This window comes from Rhodamnia argentea, chromosome 10 (genome assembly GCF_020921035.1).
Source record: "Rhodamnia argentea isolate NSW1041297 chromosome 10, ASM2092103v1, whole genome shotgun sequence".
Classification (NCBI taxonomy): domain Eukaryota; kingdom Viridiplantae; phylum Streptophyta; class Magnoliopsida; order Myrtales; family Myrtaceae; genus Rhodamnia; species Rhodamnia argentea.
The window spans coordinates 15,221,584-15,239,739 of NC_063159.1; the positions used below are offsets into that span (position 1 = coordinate 15,221,584).

The 18,156-nt window shown below is 41.6% G+C and overlaps 2 protein-coding genes across 3 annotated transcripts; one reads left to right on the plus strand and one right to left on the minus strand.

The window, feature by feature from the left end:
* Window positions 1-942: 942 nt before the first annotated feature.
* LOC115731200 (probable mediator of RNA polymerase II transcription subunit 26b) lies at window positions 943-5,152 on the plus strand. Of its 2 annotated transcripts, none has more exons than XM_030661849.2 (9): window positions 943-2,187; window positions 2,302-2,370; window positions 2,493-2,575; window positions 3,280-3,332; window positions 3,434-3,588; window positions 3,699-3,726; window positions 3,819-4,117; window positions 4,218-4,308; window positions 4,512-5,152. In XM_030661849.2, the coding sequence occupies exons 1-9, from the start codon at window positions 1,735-1,737 to the stop codon at window positions 4,634-4,636; spliced, it is 1,356 nt and encodes a 451-aa protein (XP_030517709.1). In that variant the 5' UTR covers window positions 943-1,734; the 3' UTR covers window positions 4,637-5,152. The 2 variants fall into 2 exon arrangements, with proteins under 2 accessions (XP_030517709.1, XP_030517701.1); XM_030661841.2 differs by having other exon boundaries at window positions 946-2,187; window positions 3,819-4,135.
* Window positions 5,153-15,395: 10,243 nt separating this feature from the next.
* LOC115731189 (acyltransferase Pun1-like) lies at window positions 15,396-16,996 on the minus strand. Its single transcript, XM_030661831.2, has 2 exons — window positions 15,857-16,996; window positions 15,396-15,758 (listed from the first exon to the last, which is right to left on the minus strand). The coding sequence occupies exons 1-2, from the start codon at window positions 16,932-16,934 to the stop codon at window positions 15,457-15,459; spliced, it is 1,380 nt and encodes a 459-aa protein (XP_030517691.1). The 5' UTR covers window positions 16,935-16,996; the 3' UTR covers window positions 15,396-15,456.
* Between the last annotated feature and the right edge of the window lie 1,160 nt (window positions 16,997-18,156).

An 18,156-nucleotide genomic window follows, 5' to 3' on the forward strand; every position in this document is an offset into this window, starting at 1 on the left:
CACCCCCTCCTCCAATTTTGACCAGCATCGCGAATTCCACGTGGGATGAATTATCATTAATTCCAATTTTCCCAAATGGCGTCAAAAAGCGAACCCTCTCAAATAAAAAGTCATTTAATTATTTGCGAGGGTGGGTGTCTTTTTGGGGGGAGTGATAGCGACCCCGGGCCGGGCGTTCTTCGCTAATCATACTTAATGATGAAATGTTTTTTTGGTTTTGCTACGCGTTGATTACGCATCAACACACAGACGTAGACGGCCCCGTTTGGAAATGCACGATATACTCCCTATTTGGGACGTTTCGAAATTCTTATCGCGAATCTCTTGAAACAGTTATGTTACTTACCGCCCTTCCAATTCTTCGTTTGCCACGGTCATGTCCTGCGGTGAAAGAGATAAACTTTACGACGACGGTACCTCGCGCCTGGCCCCGCGATAGGGTACGTTCACGACACGCCGGCATTCGTTTGCGATCGAACTTTGACTTGTTCTCTTTGCTCCGATCGGATTTTTTTTTTTTTTTTTGAGATGAGCCTTTACTTCTGGTCAATAACGTAAGGTATCGCCGAACTATTTTGGAAAAAAGAAAGAAAGAAAGATTATCGTTTTTGACATGATCAAAAGGGTAAAAGGCATACTTAGCATCGCGATCATCAACTTAACCGTTGTGCACTCGACGAGTATACGCTCGGAAAGATCGCGTTAGATCATTTATATTTATAACATGGTCGAGAATTCAATTATAGCTTCTCCCTAATAACGTTTCCTCCCATGTCAAATTTTTGGTCTATATTTTTCCTTTTGGACTTTTTTTTTTTTTTTGGTTGAAATTTGCGAGCTGGCGACCGATCGGAGTCGCTATTAAACGACAAATCATTTTTCCGCATAGAAAACCCAAAGCGAGAAATTTCTCTCCCCTTTCACACCTACACTGGTTTGGGTTGGGGGGGCGAGAAAACTGAATTCTCCGGCTTTTAACAGCACCTGGTATTTTCAATTTTTTTTTTTTTTTTTTTTTAATTTTATATTTCTTGGGTTGGATCGAAGAGAAAGAGACAGACAGAGCGAGGAAAATCGCCGATCATCTCTCTCGTCGATCCTCCGTTTTGCAGTGTTCCTTTTCACTCTCAGCTTCTGCTCAGGAAAAATCTCTGGGAATTTTCCGGGAAAAAAAAGTTGCGTTGCTTCTTGGTTTAATCTTGTCGGAATCCGTGAACCCACGTCTGTCCCCTTTTTTTTTTTTTTTTTTTTTCCCTCTTCTTCGGTTTGGTCAGATATTGATTCTTGAATTTCTTGGCAATCCTCGAACGCTTTATCCTAATCGGACGTATCCATTTTGATCGTCGAAAATCACCTCGCCATTGAAGAAGTCAATTCGAGACTGAACGTGGAATAATTTGGTCAATTACAGCAATTGATTTTTACTTTCTGATCGATTGCCTGAACTTGGATTGTTGGGTATTCGTCTGATCATCAAAAGAAACCACTTTTGGATTTCTGGGTCTGCATCGGCTTCTAGACTACGTTAGTATTCTTTTGCCCGATTGTTTGGTGAGCTGGGAAAAGATTCAAAGCTACAGCTCAAAGTCGTTTCTGGGGATGTTTCGGAGGGCATAAAAGTCGATATCGATAATCCTCGAGGAGGTTTGAGCTTCCGGAATACTGACCTGAAACCATTCTTGCGGTTCTTGGGCTTGCAACATTCGATTCTTGGCCTGATTTTGAGCCGTGGCCATGGAGTCTGACTCTCTGGATTATTGGAGGCATTACTTTAGGACTGCGAATTGCGATATATTTGATATCATCGACCGTGCGATCATGGTGGCGGCCTCAGATTGCCCGAAAGACTTCAGGTTGAGGAGGGATCGCATTGCAGAGAGGCTGTTCACGTGCCGGTTGACCCGGTGTTCAGGCTGCGACCGGGTTGAGTTGGTGGTGCCGAGTGGGGATGAGGATGATGGGTTGAAAAGTGGGATTGCTGGGGAGGGGTGTGATTTTGAGGCTGGTGGGAGCAAAGAGAGCAAAGTGAATAGTAGTAGGGATGATCACGGTGAGTTGTTCATGAACCAAGAGAGCAATTACAGCTATGGAGAGGCAGAGGCACTGACTGATGAGATGGAAGAGGAGTCTCAAATTCTTGGAGAGGTCCTGAGGATCAAAGAGACTTTGCTCAACAGTGATGAGGAGGTAAAGCCTCTCTCCTGATTGTCTTTGCAATGAGTTGATTATTAGCATTCTGGGAATTGCATGATTCATTTTTCTCATCTTTAATTTGACGCACTGGCTTTGACGACATTACAGTCTGAATCAGCGCTTCACGAATCGTTGAGGCGGCTCCAATTGATGGCTCTAACTGTGGGGATATTGAAGGTTTGTTTCATTGGCTTTTGTCATGAATTCTATGCAGTTCAAAGGCTTGTTATGCTTAGTTACTCATTTTTCGGCTCTCCTGGGCAAGTTCACGCGTTGTTAACATTGTTGGTTCTATGCAGGCAACTGGGATTGGGAAAGCTGTTAATCCTCTAAGGAAGCACAGGTCGAAGCAGATCGGTCGCCTTTCTCAGACTCTTATTATGTAAGATTCTTGTAGATAAACAACATGAATTGGAATCTTTTGACAGAATCGAAATTTGTTTTCCCTACCTTGCAATGCATTCATTACTTTATGATTTAGCTCTTGACAGGTCTGGTAACTGACTCATGTTTTCAGAAATTGTACGATTGCTTTATCTTTTAGTGCTTCGTATCAGTGGCTCCTGTTTAGATATGTATGGTTTTGTCAATAGCTGTGTTCTGTTTATGTTGATCATACGCCTTTCGATACAGAAGTTAGGCGATAAATAGCTGTCGCTAGCCATAGCTCTTGCGGATGCCACTGAGCTTCAGACAGTATACTGTAACCTTTGTTTGGTCCAAAGAAGAACAACTTTTGTAGTCTTATGAAATCCAAAGTCCAGTGGCTCTGTAATGTAAGAACCGAGCATGCGTGGCTGGTAAGTGGTGACTGTCTCTGGACCAATAGTTTTCCGAAATGACGGCCTTCAGTTTTATTGGCACTGACATAATGTCTCTTCTGTATTCCGATTGTTGTATCAAAGGGGCGACGATTCCCATTTGCAAGGCTAATTTAACGATTATTCTTTTTTGTTGTTCCGAAATGACGGCCTTCAGTTTTATTGGCACTGACATAATGTCTCTTCTGTATTCCGATTGTTGTATCAAAGGGGCGACGATTCCCATTTGCAAGGCTAATTTAACGATTATTCTTTTTTGTTGTAGGGCGTGGAAGACTATGGTGGAAGAGTGGATGCAGGCTGCGCTGCCGCCTGCTGGTATGGATTCGCTTCCTACTTTCTGATCGCTAAGAAAAGATATGCTGGTTTTTCACGTCCCTTGCACAGGTTCTAAGTGCTCATTTATTTTGCGAGGGCAGGGAGTACCCCTGATTCTGTGAACCCATCAAGCGGTGATGAAGAAGTGGAAGAGGAAGAGGAAGAGGAAGAGGAAGAGGAAGAAGGACTTCCTTCTCCGCCTTTGGACGAGGGAGCCTTTTTCGCTCCTCAAACTTCTACAATGGAGCTATCTGGGGTAAAAATGTCTTCCCACATATTAGAGGCATTTTTATTTGTGGAAGCTCATTGCCTCTGAACTTATTAGCTCTGCTTCTTTGCATGTCCGGTGCTTGTTCTTTTGAGAAGTTCTTCGATGGCATGGATGACGATGGAAGTGAGTATAATTTTATTCATTCTAATGCTACTTGGTTCTTTAATTGGATCTTTCTTTAGATTTGATTTCTGTACAAATGCTAAACTTTCCAGATCCTCGTACTGGCAAAGAATCTACCAAGAACTGCGGAAATGGAAGAAAACCGTTCCAAGAGAAGGAAAATGTGAGCGAGCAACGAAGAGAGAGAAAGCCAGATGGAGAGAAAGACAGTCTCCAAGACATGAGGAATCAACATTTGAAGAAGCGAGAAGACGTTGTGGAGCCAAATAGACCCTCAAACACTAATGCTGGGCAGGGTAGACATACAAATCTCAATGCTGAGCAAAAGGTCAACAAAGAGTCCAAGCTCCAGCCGAGAAGATTGGAGAAGATTTCTGCACAGAGGAGGATGGTTGGTAATCAGAAAGATGTAAGGACGCATCTCAAGGTTCTGAAGTCTGTTGCTTATCACAAGCATTGTCTGATGTTACTGTTGTTTCCTTGTCTCTTAGGGCGCCAAGTATTCAGAAGATGATGCAGTCCAAATGAAACTTGAAGCTACGAAGAGGAAGCTCCAGGAAAGTTATCAACAAGCTGAGAATGGTATGCGTTTTCATTTTGTGGTTATTGGTTAAATCCTGTATCAAGCTTATGAATTTGAGAAATGGAAGTTTTAATTGTGGCATGAAATCGGAGCGGCAATGATTCGAGGCACGTCATTCAATTTCGATCTTAGTATTTAAAATGTGTTTTCTCTTGTTTGGCCTTATCTGGATTTTAATTGCGCCATTTTCTTTCCTGAACAGCCAAGAAGCAGCGGACTATACAGGTAATGGATTTGCACGATCTCCCGAAACAGTCACTTGGCCATAGAAATCTACACATGAGACCTGGGAACCAGAACAGGCATTGGGCAAATGGGCGGCGCTAGTATGTAAGTTTCCGCTCATCGTACTGGAGAGCCTTGACAATTACTTTCCATCATGAAAGCTAGTGAGAGAAGAACACTAACAACTCCGGATCACGGTGGTGATCATTGATTGTTGACGATTGAGCTTTCTCGCAACGCAAGTCTCAAGAAAGCTTCGGAATTCCCTGGCTCAGTATGACATTCCTTGAGGTACTTAGATTTAGGATTATACCCATTCGGGTTTCATAGAAATTGGGAGGTATATCTGACTTTTCCGGTAATTGATTGCATCGTAACCAGAAAGGATGATTGTAGAGAACTCTAATTTACGTCGTCCCGGTCGACATGTATTTAATGGTCTCGAACATTTGTTCTCACTTTCTTCTCAAGATGGGGGAGAGTATAGATCTTGCCTTGAGCCGGCATGCATAGAGCTTTGGATAGGAATAAATCTGAATTGGAGGATAACGTATGAGTCATGAACTGCTGTTTGTTGCCCCATGTTCCAAGACAAAGTTTGGACATTCTTGATATGCAGTTACATCTTTCTCTCTGTACTCTTATTTCTCTTGATGCCAACAAAATGGTTTGCGACCTTTTTAAGTTTTCTTGAGAAAGAAGAAACCGACCCGGCCGTGTCGCATATTTTCAACGGAAACCATGAGATTTGTTAGGGAAAAAGGCACCAGAAATGGATTGATTCCAATGCAGTTTGGAGATCCTACGTAAACGTTGGCAAAGGAGATGGTTGGAGACTTTGGATTTGTTGAAACATGTGAAGCTGTCTTCGCCGGAAGTGTCAACCTTCCTACCCCCTCTCTTTTCTCTGTTTCATATTTCTTCACTTCGTCGCCTTTGTCAAGTCCAACGACACGTTGCTTTGGTTAGGTGGATGGTGATGACCATCACGATATGCACCAAATCGGCATCCAATCTTGGGGAAAAGCTACGTATGATACGCCTTTTCGAAATTTGACGTGTCGGGCTTCGCACGCTTTATCGTTCTCTGTCCATCGACCCCGCGAGCTAATCGTACTAATCTTCGAAATGATTCTCGTGCGGAATTAATCGATCTGCTTAAAAGAATGCTGACCCATCTTCTTGGTTTCATTCTAGTAAATCGAAGAATTGCCAAACTATCCCCATGCCCTTCCTTGCAAGTGATGTGGACTTGGCCACGCGTTGTCCTCATCTGTTACTTCAGCTTCGAGATTTCGATGTGCTGTTAGATTCGATCACCATTCATTGCAGTCGATCTTGCCGGGCGAGATGTTGCAAATTGGAGGGGTAGGTCGCTAAGCTAATAGAATTTCCGAGGCGGTCGTTGGACTAGGCCATTTAAGTTGGAAGAAAAAGAGGGGGAGAGAGTGAGTTTGTTTAGATGGCGGTCCCTTCTCTTTGGTAGATGAATTGGAAATGGGGTTTAGCATGTGTCTCATTTGGTACTTGAGCCACACAGAACACCCCTGATTCCAAAAAAAAGAACCGATATAATCGATTTCGAGTACATGCATGTCACGTTCAACTCGAAATTGTTAAGAACACTTAGATCGATGGATAATATCATGGTCACCGGTCACCGATGCCTCGCATCGCAAAGTTCCAGCGATAGGGACGGGTCCCGCGAGTTTAGATTAAAAAGCATGTTTCTAGGCACGCTAAAGAATTCGTATGCCAGATGCCGCACGAGGCAGTGGTTCTCGGCCTGGTCACCGCCGCGAATCCATCCAAAAAAAAAAAAAAAGGAGAAAGGGAGAAAGGAAGGAAGGAATGAAGGAAGAAAGCTCAAGTCTTTTCTAGTGTCTAGCCTACTCGATGGACCGTGAAATTGAAGGTGACATAAGGGATGGCGTATGGTGGGTCGGTTTGACCGGATCCAGGAAGGATCGTGAAAGTGTTGGTGGGGGCCAAAGCTAATGCCCAAAGGCACATTGCACTTCCATGGGACATCCATGTGTATGTTCAGTTCGATTCGATTCGATTCGATTTCTTCGGCCGATCGAAGGCTAATTCTCCTCCCGCGATCGAGATCACTGCCTTTGCCTTTTGCTTTAAAATTTCCTTTTGTATTTTGTCTCTTTGGCTATATCTTTTGTTGATTTGCCTACCCTTTTTGACCGCCCCCGTTAAAGGAACTTTTGGACTTTTCTTCTCTTCTTTTCTCCTGCTTTTTTTCCTTTGTTCTAACCTTTTCTCCGACAAAATTTTTCTTGTTTCTGTGCTAATTTGTTTTGTCGGTGTAGGCCCTTGTTTTGTAGCTCGTTTTCATTGAAGTCAAATTAAGTTATAGTTCGATAAAAGGTTCGCTCCGTTAATGCCGGCGTTAACTTGACCCGCGTTTTTCCTACCTTGAGCGGCGTTTAGACTTTTTTTTTTTTTTGGTTGTCTTAAAGTGATTATACTTAAATGGTATTTTTTTTTCTCTCACTTCTCCGTCAAAGTTTGAGATATTGATTTAATTTTATAAGCGGGTTTACGTGTCGATCCTTGCATCTTGTGAGAGTTTCGATCTTTGTGAGAGTTAAAGGGCGAGCCAAAATATTTTATTAGTTAATCACAAAGTAATTTGTTTGACTAAGAAGGATAAGATCAGTGCGCTCTTCACCACGTTTTCAAATCTGAATTACTTACGAGCAATGCAAGTTCCGAGCAAATTCTCTCATACAATAGTTAGAAAGACAACTTCTGCAGTACCTTGTCTGAGCCCTCCAACTTCGGTGATCAGTTCCGGCCCTCGTGGTGTTGGATATGTGAATTACATAATGTCTTGATTGGCGGCTGTTGATTTGTCGAGAATATATCTTTTATGTCACGACCCCAGTCCATCAATCCTTATGTGTTATGATGTGAATAATCGTTACCCAAATTTAGGTAACGTAAGTCCGGGTTTCTGACTCGGGGTTTTTACGGACTCAATCTCATTATAGTAGCACATCACTTGTAGAACACCACACTGTGCAATGTGGATACATGGACAAAGACAAAAGCCGTTGACATATTTCAATTCGATCTTATAAAGAATCATTGTATTAACGCCCTCAATTATCCACAATGCAAAGCAGAGATGAGTGTGTCATGTCACCCAAAAAGAGAAGGGGGGGGAAAGAGTCCCGTCGAGATCCATCTCACAAGATCATTGAAGGGTCATGAAAGCGTTCCACATCAATCCCAGCTTGCAATGGCGAAACGTAAGTGGAACGGAAAGGAGATCCAAGGGTAAGGGTCTTCTTCCCGCCAGCTCATGCTCGCTACAAACCCAAAGTTGACCATTCACTTTTAAGAATCGGAAGGAATTATCTAAAGAGTCATAAATTATACAATGTAATTCAATGTTAAACCTTTCAATCTTGCGAATTTTATTCTAATTTTTTGTTTACCATTTATCAATTCAATCTTAAACTTTTCAATTGTGTCACGATTTGCCAATGCCGTTCTTCCGATTAATTATCCAAATAATAGGTTTGTGATTATATTGATAAATTGTCAAAAGGGTTATGACTAAAATGACACAATCGAGAGCTTTAGGACTAAATTAGCAAAACGTGAAAAGATTTGGGACTGAATTGGTCACTGTACAATAGGTTGAAGACTCTTCGGAGAATTATCCACCCAAAATTGATAATGGATTTTCCGATCCATGTGTCATGGATTAAAAAGTAGGATTGAGCGTTTGAGATCGTGAGATGTGTGGGACCACCGCCAACTGTTTTAAAAATTTAAGCTGTTAAACAAAGACATGGTTTGATATTTAAATATTCTATCACTCCCTGAAAAGATTTGAACTCAAGACATCTTGCTCCGATATAATGTTCTAAGATCTTCTAGAGAATGAAGGAGAATTAGTCATTAGGGATATTATTAATCCATCTTGCTCAATTGATGGAGATACATTTCCTTATTAGAGAATATTGTTAGAGTTATTATCAGATATTAGGGATATTGGTGATATTGGGTATTTTCTAAGATTGCCTAATTCCTTTCATATACATATTGTATATGTGCCTATATGTGTGTATATATATATGGGTATAAATACCCTTGATTCAAATAAGTTAGTAGCGCGGTCAATTGAGCAAGAATGTAGGCTTTACTGATTCTCCTTCTCTCTCTTGAAGTTTCGAGAGTATTTACAAAGGCAGTGATGAATCGATGTACAAACATTCATATGATCATCAACCCCCACGTCATGTAATGTGACTTAGTCGATATCGTGTTCGCCTCGGTAATCATATCCCCCTCTGCTTCTTTGCTTATGGAAATGAAATCAGATGATGTACTCGCTTGGATTATGTAAAGCAATCTTGGGTAGCGAACGAGGTGAAAGCGTTGTCATTTGGGTACTCCACTAGGCAAAGCTAACACGTCATTTGCGCTTATCCATTCTTTTGCACTACAAGATGGAATTGCACAATTTCTTATCGTGGCATCATTTCTTTCCATCATTACAGGATAAACTTTTACTTGACAGCCAATATAGCCTTTAGAGATTTTTTGTTAATGTTTTTTTTTTCCGAACCTTTTGAATTTCGTTCAGTATAATCTTTCGGTTTAGTTCAGATTGATTTGGCCCGATTTGAGTATTTTTGACACCCTAGCCAGCATTCAAACACCCCCGCCCCTTCTTTCTCTCTTCTACGGCGGCTGAGTGGGTGGTTGCCAAGCTTGGTGACGGTGGCGGCGGCTGCCACCGAGTTTTGGTGGCGGCGTTCTTCTAGACTAGCCAGGGCTGATGGGGGAGGTGAGCAGGGAGTGCTGGACTCCCTTAGTAAAAATAACATTTTGAATGTTCAAAAATCACGAAAAAAGAAGAAGGTTGACCACGAACTATGTGGACCGGCAGATTGGTCCACTCAAAAGCCAACTTTGGACCTTTGATGGCAAATAAACTCCGTTAATCTCCACATTAGCATACGCTTTTAACTTTTTTAACAGGAGAACTATATCAAGCAAAAAAAATTAGATATTAAACTGAATTAAAAAAAAATACCGACGGTCGATATTAATCATTGAACAAAAGTTCAGAACTACTTATGTGAGTGGAAAACACAGATTTTGTTCCGCACTGACACCCTCCACCGACGTGTCCTTTAGCTTGCCCATTGAGAAAAGATTATTTAAATATGGTGCATTAGCGGACCCACATTCATCTGATCTGATAACTTTTAAAGAAATACAAGTCCAACACTCAACCACCAATATCATTTTGTTGAGAACCTAATTAACTATAAGAAGTTGCATGCCTAATCAAGTTCATTAGTAGAGATTAAGCATGATGAAAAAGGAATATAATATGCTTGTTGGTGTCTATCGATGACTTCATTTGGTAATGGTTGGTTCAAAGAACAAGGTTTATTCTTTCAGCAATTCCTAAAAAAATTCAAAACTTTCATTCCCAAAGCACCCCCAACGACCTAATTGATGATGGGTCGCTCTAGAGAAAAAAGGAACAAACGTGACGTGGCAATCAGATTTTGGGTGTTGACTTTTGAGAAAAGTAAAAAAAAAGTGGGCCTTGCCTGTCCTAATTAATATGTCTAGGACAAGCCGCTTGTTGGATGGCAAGATGGGCAATATCAATTAATTTCCTAGAGTGAGAAAACACCAAATTTGATTTTGAAGAAATGAGGAGAAGCTTTCTAAAATCAACATGTGCTTAAGAAGATAGTGGTTATTTTACAAATAGAATTTACCACATGAATCAATGATTATACTTGAGAATTTGAAAAGAAGTTGTAAAACTCGTCTTCTCATCACATTACTCGAGCTCGACAAAAACTAGATGGGCCGAGACGACAGTAATCACAGATTGGTGGGGGGCTACATTCGAATGAGAGGAAAAGGGCCATTGGGCCCAATCTTGAGCAGCAAGCGTTGGGCTTGGACTCCTGACCCGAATCCTTAATATGATCAGAGAAAAGAAAAGTTGGATTTTGATTTTGTTTAGCTGGAATTGGATCTTTGCTTCTCACCATCTCCCCCGTTCTCTTCAGGTTTAGTTTCTTCGAACAGTTGCTCGCTCTATCACGTCTCTTAGAGGATATTCGATGTTGAATGATCTAGAGATGGTGATCCAAGCATGACTGATGAAATTCCTACGCACAACTGCACAATCTTGTACTTTTTTGGCCAGGGCAGTCTTCCCTAAACCACCTGTTCCAGCCGCAGAAGTTACTTCAAGCTTCCAATCTCCCCTAACGAGCCACCCCGTAAGCTGATTTCTTGGCTTTTCAACTCCGATCAGCTCCGGTAATAGCGCATTTCCTCCAAGATCGACCCAAGTGTCGTATCTGGACGCCAAGCTCGACCCTTATTGCTCTACGACATTGAACCTGTAGCGGTACCTGCTGTGCCGTTCTGATATACTTAGCAAACCTGGTTTTGATGTTGAATATCCGTCGAGCGATTTGACGCTGCACTCTCAATCTCTTGAGGAGGCAAGCGAGTTTTTAGAGGTAGGTTCGAAGTCCACAGCAGCAGTGTAGCTCGAGGCTCACCACGTGCTCATCAAGCGCATCCTCAATGTCATAAGCAACTTCTTTGACTGGCCTCACCCAATTCAAACTCTTTTGCACTTGATTTCTTCCTGAAACCCTCTTAGCAAATGCTCTTCTTCTTCTTCTGTCACCGTTGAGAGCTTGTTGAGTAGGAATGTCACTACTCCATCCGCCATGCGTCCCCCACTCATAATTTTATCCCTTATTAGCAAACTCCTAGAGTATTGTAATCATTCTTGCATCATCACCGACGAGATTTGAAGCGAACTTTGAACGACGACTACGAGAACTTATCGCGCACTTATTGGGTCCACCTAATCCTATGCGCCTGATCTAACTGGTCAAAATTGATCCGCTGCACGGTGAAGACTTCCGTTCCGATGTTGTGCAGATTGATTGGAAAACTAAGAAAGAGGCAAAGTCGTGGCCCTTTGCATTTCAAACTTTTAAGTCTCAACCTGACCTTTTCAACTATGAAGGTTGAATTGGCCTGGAACATTAAAATTCAACTGTCCTGTCATATTATTCCTAATCCTTACAGCCAAATAATCCGATTCCGCGGTCAACTTCAGAGAAATCTCTGAGTATACTTGTCGCAGGACTGATGAACGGCTGCCGCTCTCGCCAGGGGATATTTAGCCGAGTTAGCCGAGTGCAGAGGAGCCCCTCGCTAGGAATCACCTCTGGGTGCACGTCGTTGCGGGACCAAGCTGAGATCCCGCGATTATTTTGCTAAGGTGCAAAGTTTTGATCATTCACTTCACTCTACCAGCTTCACCATACATCCCTTTGAATTCATGCATGCGGCGCATCCCTGTTTGTCTTCGGCCGGCCACATGCCTTAGCATCGTGGAAGTTGGGCATGAAAATACAAGTCTGCCTCTAGTGTAGAAGCAAAGAGAGATTTATCCATTAGTCCCTTGATTTTGACAATGAGAAAAGGAAAATTTTCAAATAATGACTTGAAATGCCCTCATTTTCTGAAATAAAAGGCTTGAATTTGAATTTATTTCAAATAAGGGCCTAAAGTACCCTTATTATCTCAAATAATGACCTAAAATGCATATTGTCTCAAATAAGAGCCTGGAGTGGATATATAAATCTCAAAAGAAGGTCTGACTCACTAGTTGATTAGGGCCATTTTCGTCATTCATTATTTATTTATTTTTTCTTTTTTTTTTCAAAAATCTTAAAAATAATAAAAGTGTAAAAAAAAAAAAACCAGAAGCACGGGTGGGAGGATAGCCCTCTGCTTGTGTTTCCTTTATTTTTCCTTTATTTTTAATTTATTATATTAAATTATATTTTGATGGAAAATGCCCTTGATTGACAGAAATATTTAGCCTCAGGTTGGCTGGCGAGGTCGAGTCCTTATCTTTCACAGCCATGGCCACGTCAGGTTCTTATTTAAGACAAAAAGGGCATTTCAAAATCTTATTTGAAACAATAAGCACTTTAGGTCCTTATTTGAGAAAATGAGAGTACTTTGGGCCCTTATTTGGAATTTTCCCGTGAGAAAATGAAATATTCAACATTAATTTCAGTTGTTCTCCGTGAAAATTGCATATTTTGAAGTACGGTGGTCAATCCATTTTTACTTTTTCAAATTGCTTTTAAATAGATGAAAGTATCGACTTGATTGAACCCTCTTTGATCTTGCGCCTTCGACGAATGCCGTGAAAAAATCACGCCGCGCTTTTCCTCGCCACTTTTCCATTTCCACGATTTCGAAACTCTAAATGCCGAATCGTACTTCGTTCATCAATCACTCTACCTTGACGAGGAACTCCATCTAATTAAAAGCGATTCGAAAAAGTAATAAGTCTGAAAAAAAAAAAAACAAATATCATGAAGAGAAACTGATTGGAGGAGAAAAAAAATAAAATGATTTCCTGAAACTTATGCGAAACAAATTAATCCCAGTTATAAGGAGTCAAGAACCATGGTATTCTGGAGAAATGTCGTCGTTTGGCTTTTGCTGACGTGTTTGTTGACTCTTTTTTTTTTGTACGGTGCTCAACTTGAGATGTCCTCTTGTTCATATAAGCATCGTCAGTCACGACATGCGCTACGTCAGTTTGCTTTTCGATAGGCATATAACGTCACCCTTAGCTGTTCTAATGGTGCTATTATGATCACGATTGTCAGTTTGTAAGAAGGTGGAACTAGAAGTGGATCTTCATTTAGAGGAACAAAAGTCAAAAGTGAGATAAGAATCGACCAATAAAAATTCATAGGAAATTTGAAGTGCAACTTTGAAATGCACGATGGATATTGCCCAATGGAAGAGCAGCAGCATTTTGTACACTATATAAGTCTGGATTATCTTAAGATTTCGGGATTCATTAGATATAAAAATGTGAAACGTTTTGTTTTGGGGTTTACGAATGAAAATACAAGTCTGCCCCTAGTGTTGAAGCAAAGAGAGATTCATCAATTAGTCTCTTTGATTTTGACTGCGAGAAAAATGAAGTATTTAACATTAATTTCAATTGTTGATTTTGAAAATAATGTTTTTAGAAATACAGCGGTCAATCCTTTTTCATAAATCATAAGTCTGGATTTCTTTTGGCAGTGCAGCGATATGAAGCAAAACAACTAAGATCGGTATACGTATGGAGTTTAATTCTTAGGGATAAGTGCACCGAAAGTTTTAAAACTTGTCATGAAAGTTCAATTAAGCTCTAAAACTTATCAAAAAAAATACAATTGAGTCATAAAACTTTGAAAAAGTACAATTAGGTCCTAAAACATATTAAGTTGGTGCAATCATGTCTTGAAACCCGTTAGTATTTTCCGTTTGTTAAGTTGGACGAAGCTAACGGAAGGACTTGATTGCACAAACTTAACGAGGTTTAGGACTTAATTGCACTTTTTAAAAGTTTTATGATTCAATTGTACTTTTTTGATAAGTTTTAAGACTTTCAATACACTTATCCAATAATAGTGAGAATTTTTCTACCTGAATCTCAGCATTCCAAAATAGCAATAGCAGTAGCTCCTTTCAAATCAACTCTAGTCGAGCATAAAGAATGGGGAGCCATGTAAATGTACAACAATAACTTTACTAGTCTCGAAAACAACATAACTATTATTTCCGTCTAAATGAAAATTTTGTGGATATTTCTAATAACCTTCATACTTGTTACTTTATTCTAGTAGTTAATTTTCTTGGGAACAATTTAATACCTTTGCTTTCTTTCTTTCTTCTTTTTTCTTTTTCTTTTTTTATGTATAGGCTCGGAAGCACGGACACTCTCCGGAATCTCCGTGTCGTGTCGCCTCTCGGTAATCCAAAATACCAATGCCTTCTTTCAAACCAATTCTAGTATTGAGTACAAAGAATGAGGAGCCATGTAAAGGAACGATAATATCTTTAATAGTCTCAGAAACAACATTTCTATTTTTTCTTCCTATTTCGAAAATAACAGATGGTACTAACAACTTTAATAATCTCTTTTTAATGATACTATTTTCATATTTGTTATACAATTTTAGCAGTCGAATTAAACAGCATTTTTTGAAATTCTTTTTCGTTACGACACTGTATATAGCAATAATAAAATAAACATGGTTGGAATGCCGTATATTATTATTCTTCGATCCTTCCAAGATAGAGACCCTACTCGTGTGGGTGCCGGTCCGACCCCACCGGTGCTGAATGCCATGTCGTATTGCACAATGGAATCACAAAATTCTACCCTAGAGAGTTCTACATCAGATACTTCTCATCTCCCTTCGCGTCCGCCAAATCCCAAAACATTAAAAACAAAAACAAAAACAAAAACAAAAAAGGTTTTGCCGACCTAAATATTCTGATTTCTCACTCTACATTGGGAAAAAAAAAACTCATCATAAAAAAATTGTCCGTCCAAGCAAGGCGACATGACACATGACATGACTATTGGTGATTTGTTAAAGAAACAGATTAACGGAGAAAATGGTAAAATGATCGCGTGAAACATACGCGAATCGAATTAATCCCAATTAAAAGGAATCAAGAACAATGGTACTCTAGAGAAATGACGTGGTTTGGCTTTTGCTGACCTTTTTTTTTTTTGTGGCGCGAAATTCATGGACTATATTCGCGGACGCAAGACTAAACATGTCGCCCTGTGATTTTCTGCCGTTGCAAAGCAAACTGATATAACACAGATGATGTGGCTAACGGCGGTTACATGGACAAGAAGATAAGTATCGGAGATTTCTAGGAGATTTTTTTTACAACTTGAGCTCCCCGAGGGGAGTCCGTGGTCCCACGATGGAACTCGCATTACATTCGCAACTCAAGAACAAAGCTCAGCTTCCAATAAGAAAACACGTGGCCGTCCCGGTTCATTGGGCAAATCAGAACCGAGAAGGGTGCATCACACGGTGAGCCACGCTAGGGTTCGGGGCGGCGTAGGCGAGGAGCTCCTCGTCGCGCTCGAACACGGCCATGTCTCGCCAGTCCAGTGTCACCCACGCGTCGATCCCGCCCCCGCCCTTCGCGTCCACCATGTACACGAAGTTCTTCATGCGGCTCAGGCACGTCACCCACGCGGGCTTCCCCGACCCGAAGTCCACATCGTAGAACCGGAACCCGCACAGGCTCGAGCACCTGTAGAACCTCGACTCCTCCTTCCATTTACTAAAGAAGTCCCCTGCCTCTGCAATAGAGGCGATTAAATCATTATTCTTGAAACGCGATTGACTTTATTCATTTTTTTTTTTTTTAGCATAACAAAGTTTTATGTGATTTACTTACTCCCGATTGATCCGCACGCTATGGAGAAGAGCTCGCCGCTGTCGGACCCGCTCGCCTCGGCTCCCTTGGTGAAACTGACCATCTCCTTCCTGATGTTCGATAGTAGCTCTTCGAATGTCGACTCGCCGTTCTCGCATAGTATGTTGATGCCGAAGGCGAGGTTCCCGACGTCGTTCTCTCGCAAGGCCGGCGACATCCGATTCCGGAGGTTCACCATTTGGCGCAACAGGGTCGGGTGATGCGAAGACCCGGTTACGGACCGCGATGCAGCCAGGGCGCATCTGACGATGAGCGATAGCACAAGCTCGACCCTCGTGAAACGAGTCGACTCGCCGGACTTAGCCGAACGAACCGCTTCGGCCTTCAGGGCAGATATCTTGGAACCTTCGAACACGAACCTCCTCGTCGCGCAGCTCTCCATGCCGGCGTAGTCCGACAGCATGAAGGGCAGCTCCTTGGCCCGCACGAGGGAATCTCCGAGGAACCTGGGAGGAGGGGCCCGGCCGCCCTCGAGCCTCCCGGCACATCTCGCTGACCAGCTCCGGAGGAAGAACGCCATCGAGGACGCGTCCATGAGCTTGTGCGAACTGCAGGTAGCGACGGCGACGCCGCCGCAACTGAAGGTGGTGATCTGGACAGTCAGGAGGCACCCCATGGCGGCCAGAGGCGACGTTTCAGGGTGAGAGGAAGGGAGGAACTGGCTGAGCAACGTTCCATCGGGTCGGGCAAGGACGTCGGCCAGCCGCAGATCGGCTCGGGCCTCGACCCAGTACGCGCCTTCGTCGTTGCAGTCGATCCGCGCGCTGCTCGTGAGCCGGCCGGCTAAGGGGTAGAAATCAGTGAGGGCTTGGGAGAGAGAGGCTCGCATGCGGCGGGAGAGGGACTCGTTGCTGCTGCTGCCGCCGCCGCCGCCGCCGCCGCACCCGGCGTAGAAGAGAAGGGTGTGGGCTAAAGGCGTGGGGAAGAGCTGGTCGAGGAGAGAGAGGTTCAGGGTTCGGAGGCGGTGAGGGGTCGGAGAGGATGGTTCAACGGCGGTGGACGAGATGATGTGGACTTTCTGGTCGGAGACGGTGTTCATCTTGAACTCGGACTCTCGGTTGATCTTCGAATTGTAAATCCTGTAATAAGATGTTCGTGACGATGACGCTCCATATATATAAATAAATATGGGGTTTCGGGCTAACAAAATAAATGTTGCGTGGGTCCCCCCCTCCATTTGAAGTGGGACCCAAAATGACTGAAACAAATCAGAAGAAAACAATGAGTAATCTTGCCGGAAAGTTACCGGATTCCCCCTAAAGATCTAATTGGGATTTTAGATTAGACTGGGTTTCCCGATGCCAATATCCACCATCGTTCATAAATGCATTCTAGTTTGTAAGTTTTATAATTTCTCTACTCATTTCAGTCATCTTATTGGCAGTTCATGTCCAGTTTCAATCTTCGGACAAGCATGGCCCCCAAGAACGTAGGCAATCTATTATACTACAATAAGGTTTCGTGCAGTTTCGTTCTTATTCCAAGTCCGTTGTTTGCGCATTATTAAGTAATTTGAATTTCACGGAGTCCTCTAGGCTTTTAAGGCATATTGCAATTCATATGCTTTTGATTCGAAATCACAATTGAGCGATTTAATCACTTGCTAGTCCTCGGTCATTCTCAACGGGCTTTAAATCGGTTCCGTCGAGTTTGTAGCGGCCAACAACTTTGCAAATATCCAAGTAACAGTATATAAGGCCACCGAGCGCACACGCTACAATTACTCTAAGGTTCTGTTTGGCAATGATTCTGATCCTCTGTTTCTAGAAACAGAAACAAAAAAGGATTAGAAACATGTTTGGTAATGAAAAAAAAATGATTTTGATTCTGGTCCCGGGAACACTTTTGTACCACTTTTCAGAAGTAAAAAAAAGATGATTTTGGTGTTTTGGAATACTTTTGGGGATCACTTTTTTGCACGATATACTTATGACTTATCCCTCATACTTATAATTAAAATTTTAATATAAAATGGTATTATTTAAAAAAAAATCCACGTGGATTTTCAACTTTACATAAATTAAAATAAATTAAAATTCAATTTTAAAAATTGCTAAAAACTAATTTTCTTAAATTAAAAATTTTATTTAAGGTAAATTTAATAAAATATTTAAAAATTTAAGAAATGGGGGAAATAAAAAATACTTAGATTTTTAATTTAATAATTTAAAAATAATTGAAAAATTAAGATTGAAAAAAGCTAAAATTTTGAAAAAAAATTCTCGTCACCAGATTCTTCCCATCCCCCCTTTTTTTATAAA

Excerpts from the sequence above, each read along its gene's own strand:
- LOC115731200 (XM_030661841.2), top strand. The coding sequence starts at position 1,735 with ATGGAGTCTGACTCTCTGGATTATTGGAGGCATTACTTTAGGACTGCG. Across the intron at positions 4,136-4,217 it reads TGGTTGGTAATCAGAAAGAT|GGCGCCAAGTATTCAGAAGA; the intron begins GTAAGGACGCAT and ends CTTGTCTCTTAG. Across the intron at positions 4,309-4,511 it reads TTATCAACAAGCTGAGAATG|CCAAGAAGCAGCGGACTATA; the intron begins GTATGCGTTTTC and ends TTTCCTGAACAG.
- LOC115731189 (XM_030661831.2), bottom strand. The coding sequence starts at position 16,934 with ATGAACACCGTCTCCGACCAGAAAGTCCACATCATCTCGTCCACCGCC. Across the intron at positions 15,759-15,856 it reads AGCGTGCGGATCAATCGGGA|AGGCAGGGGACTTCTTTAGT; the intron begins GTAAGTAAATCA and ends CCTCTATTGCAG.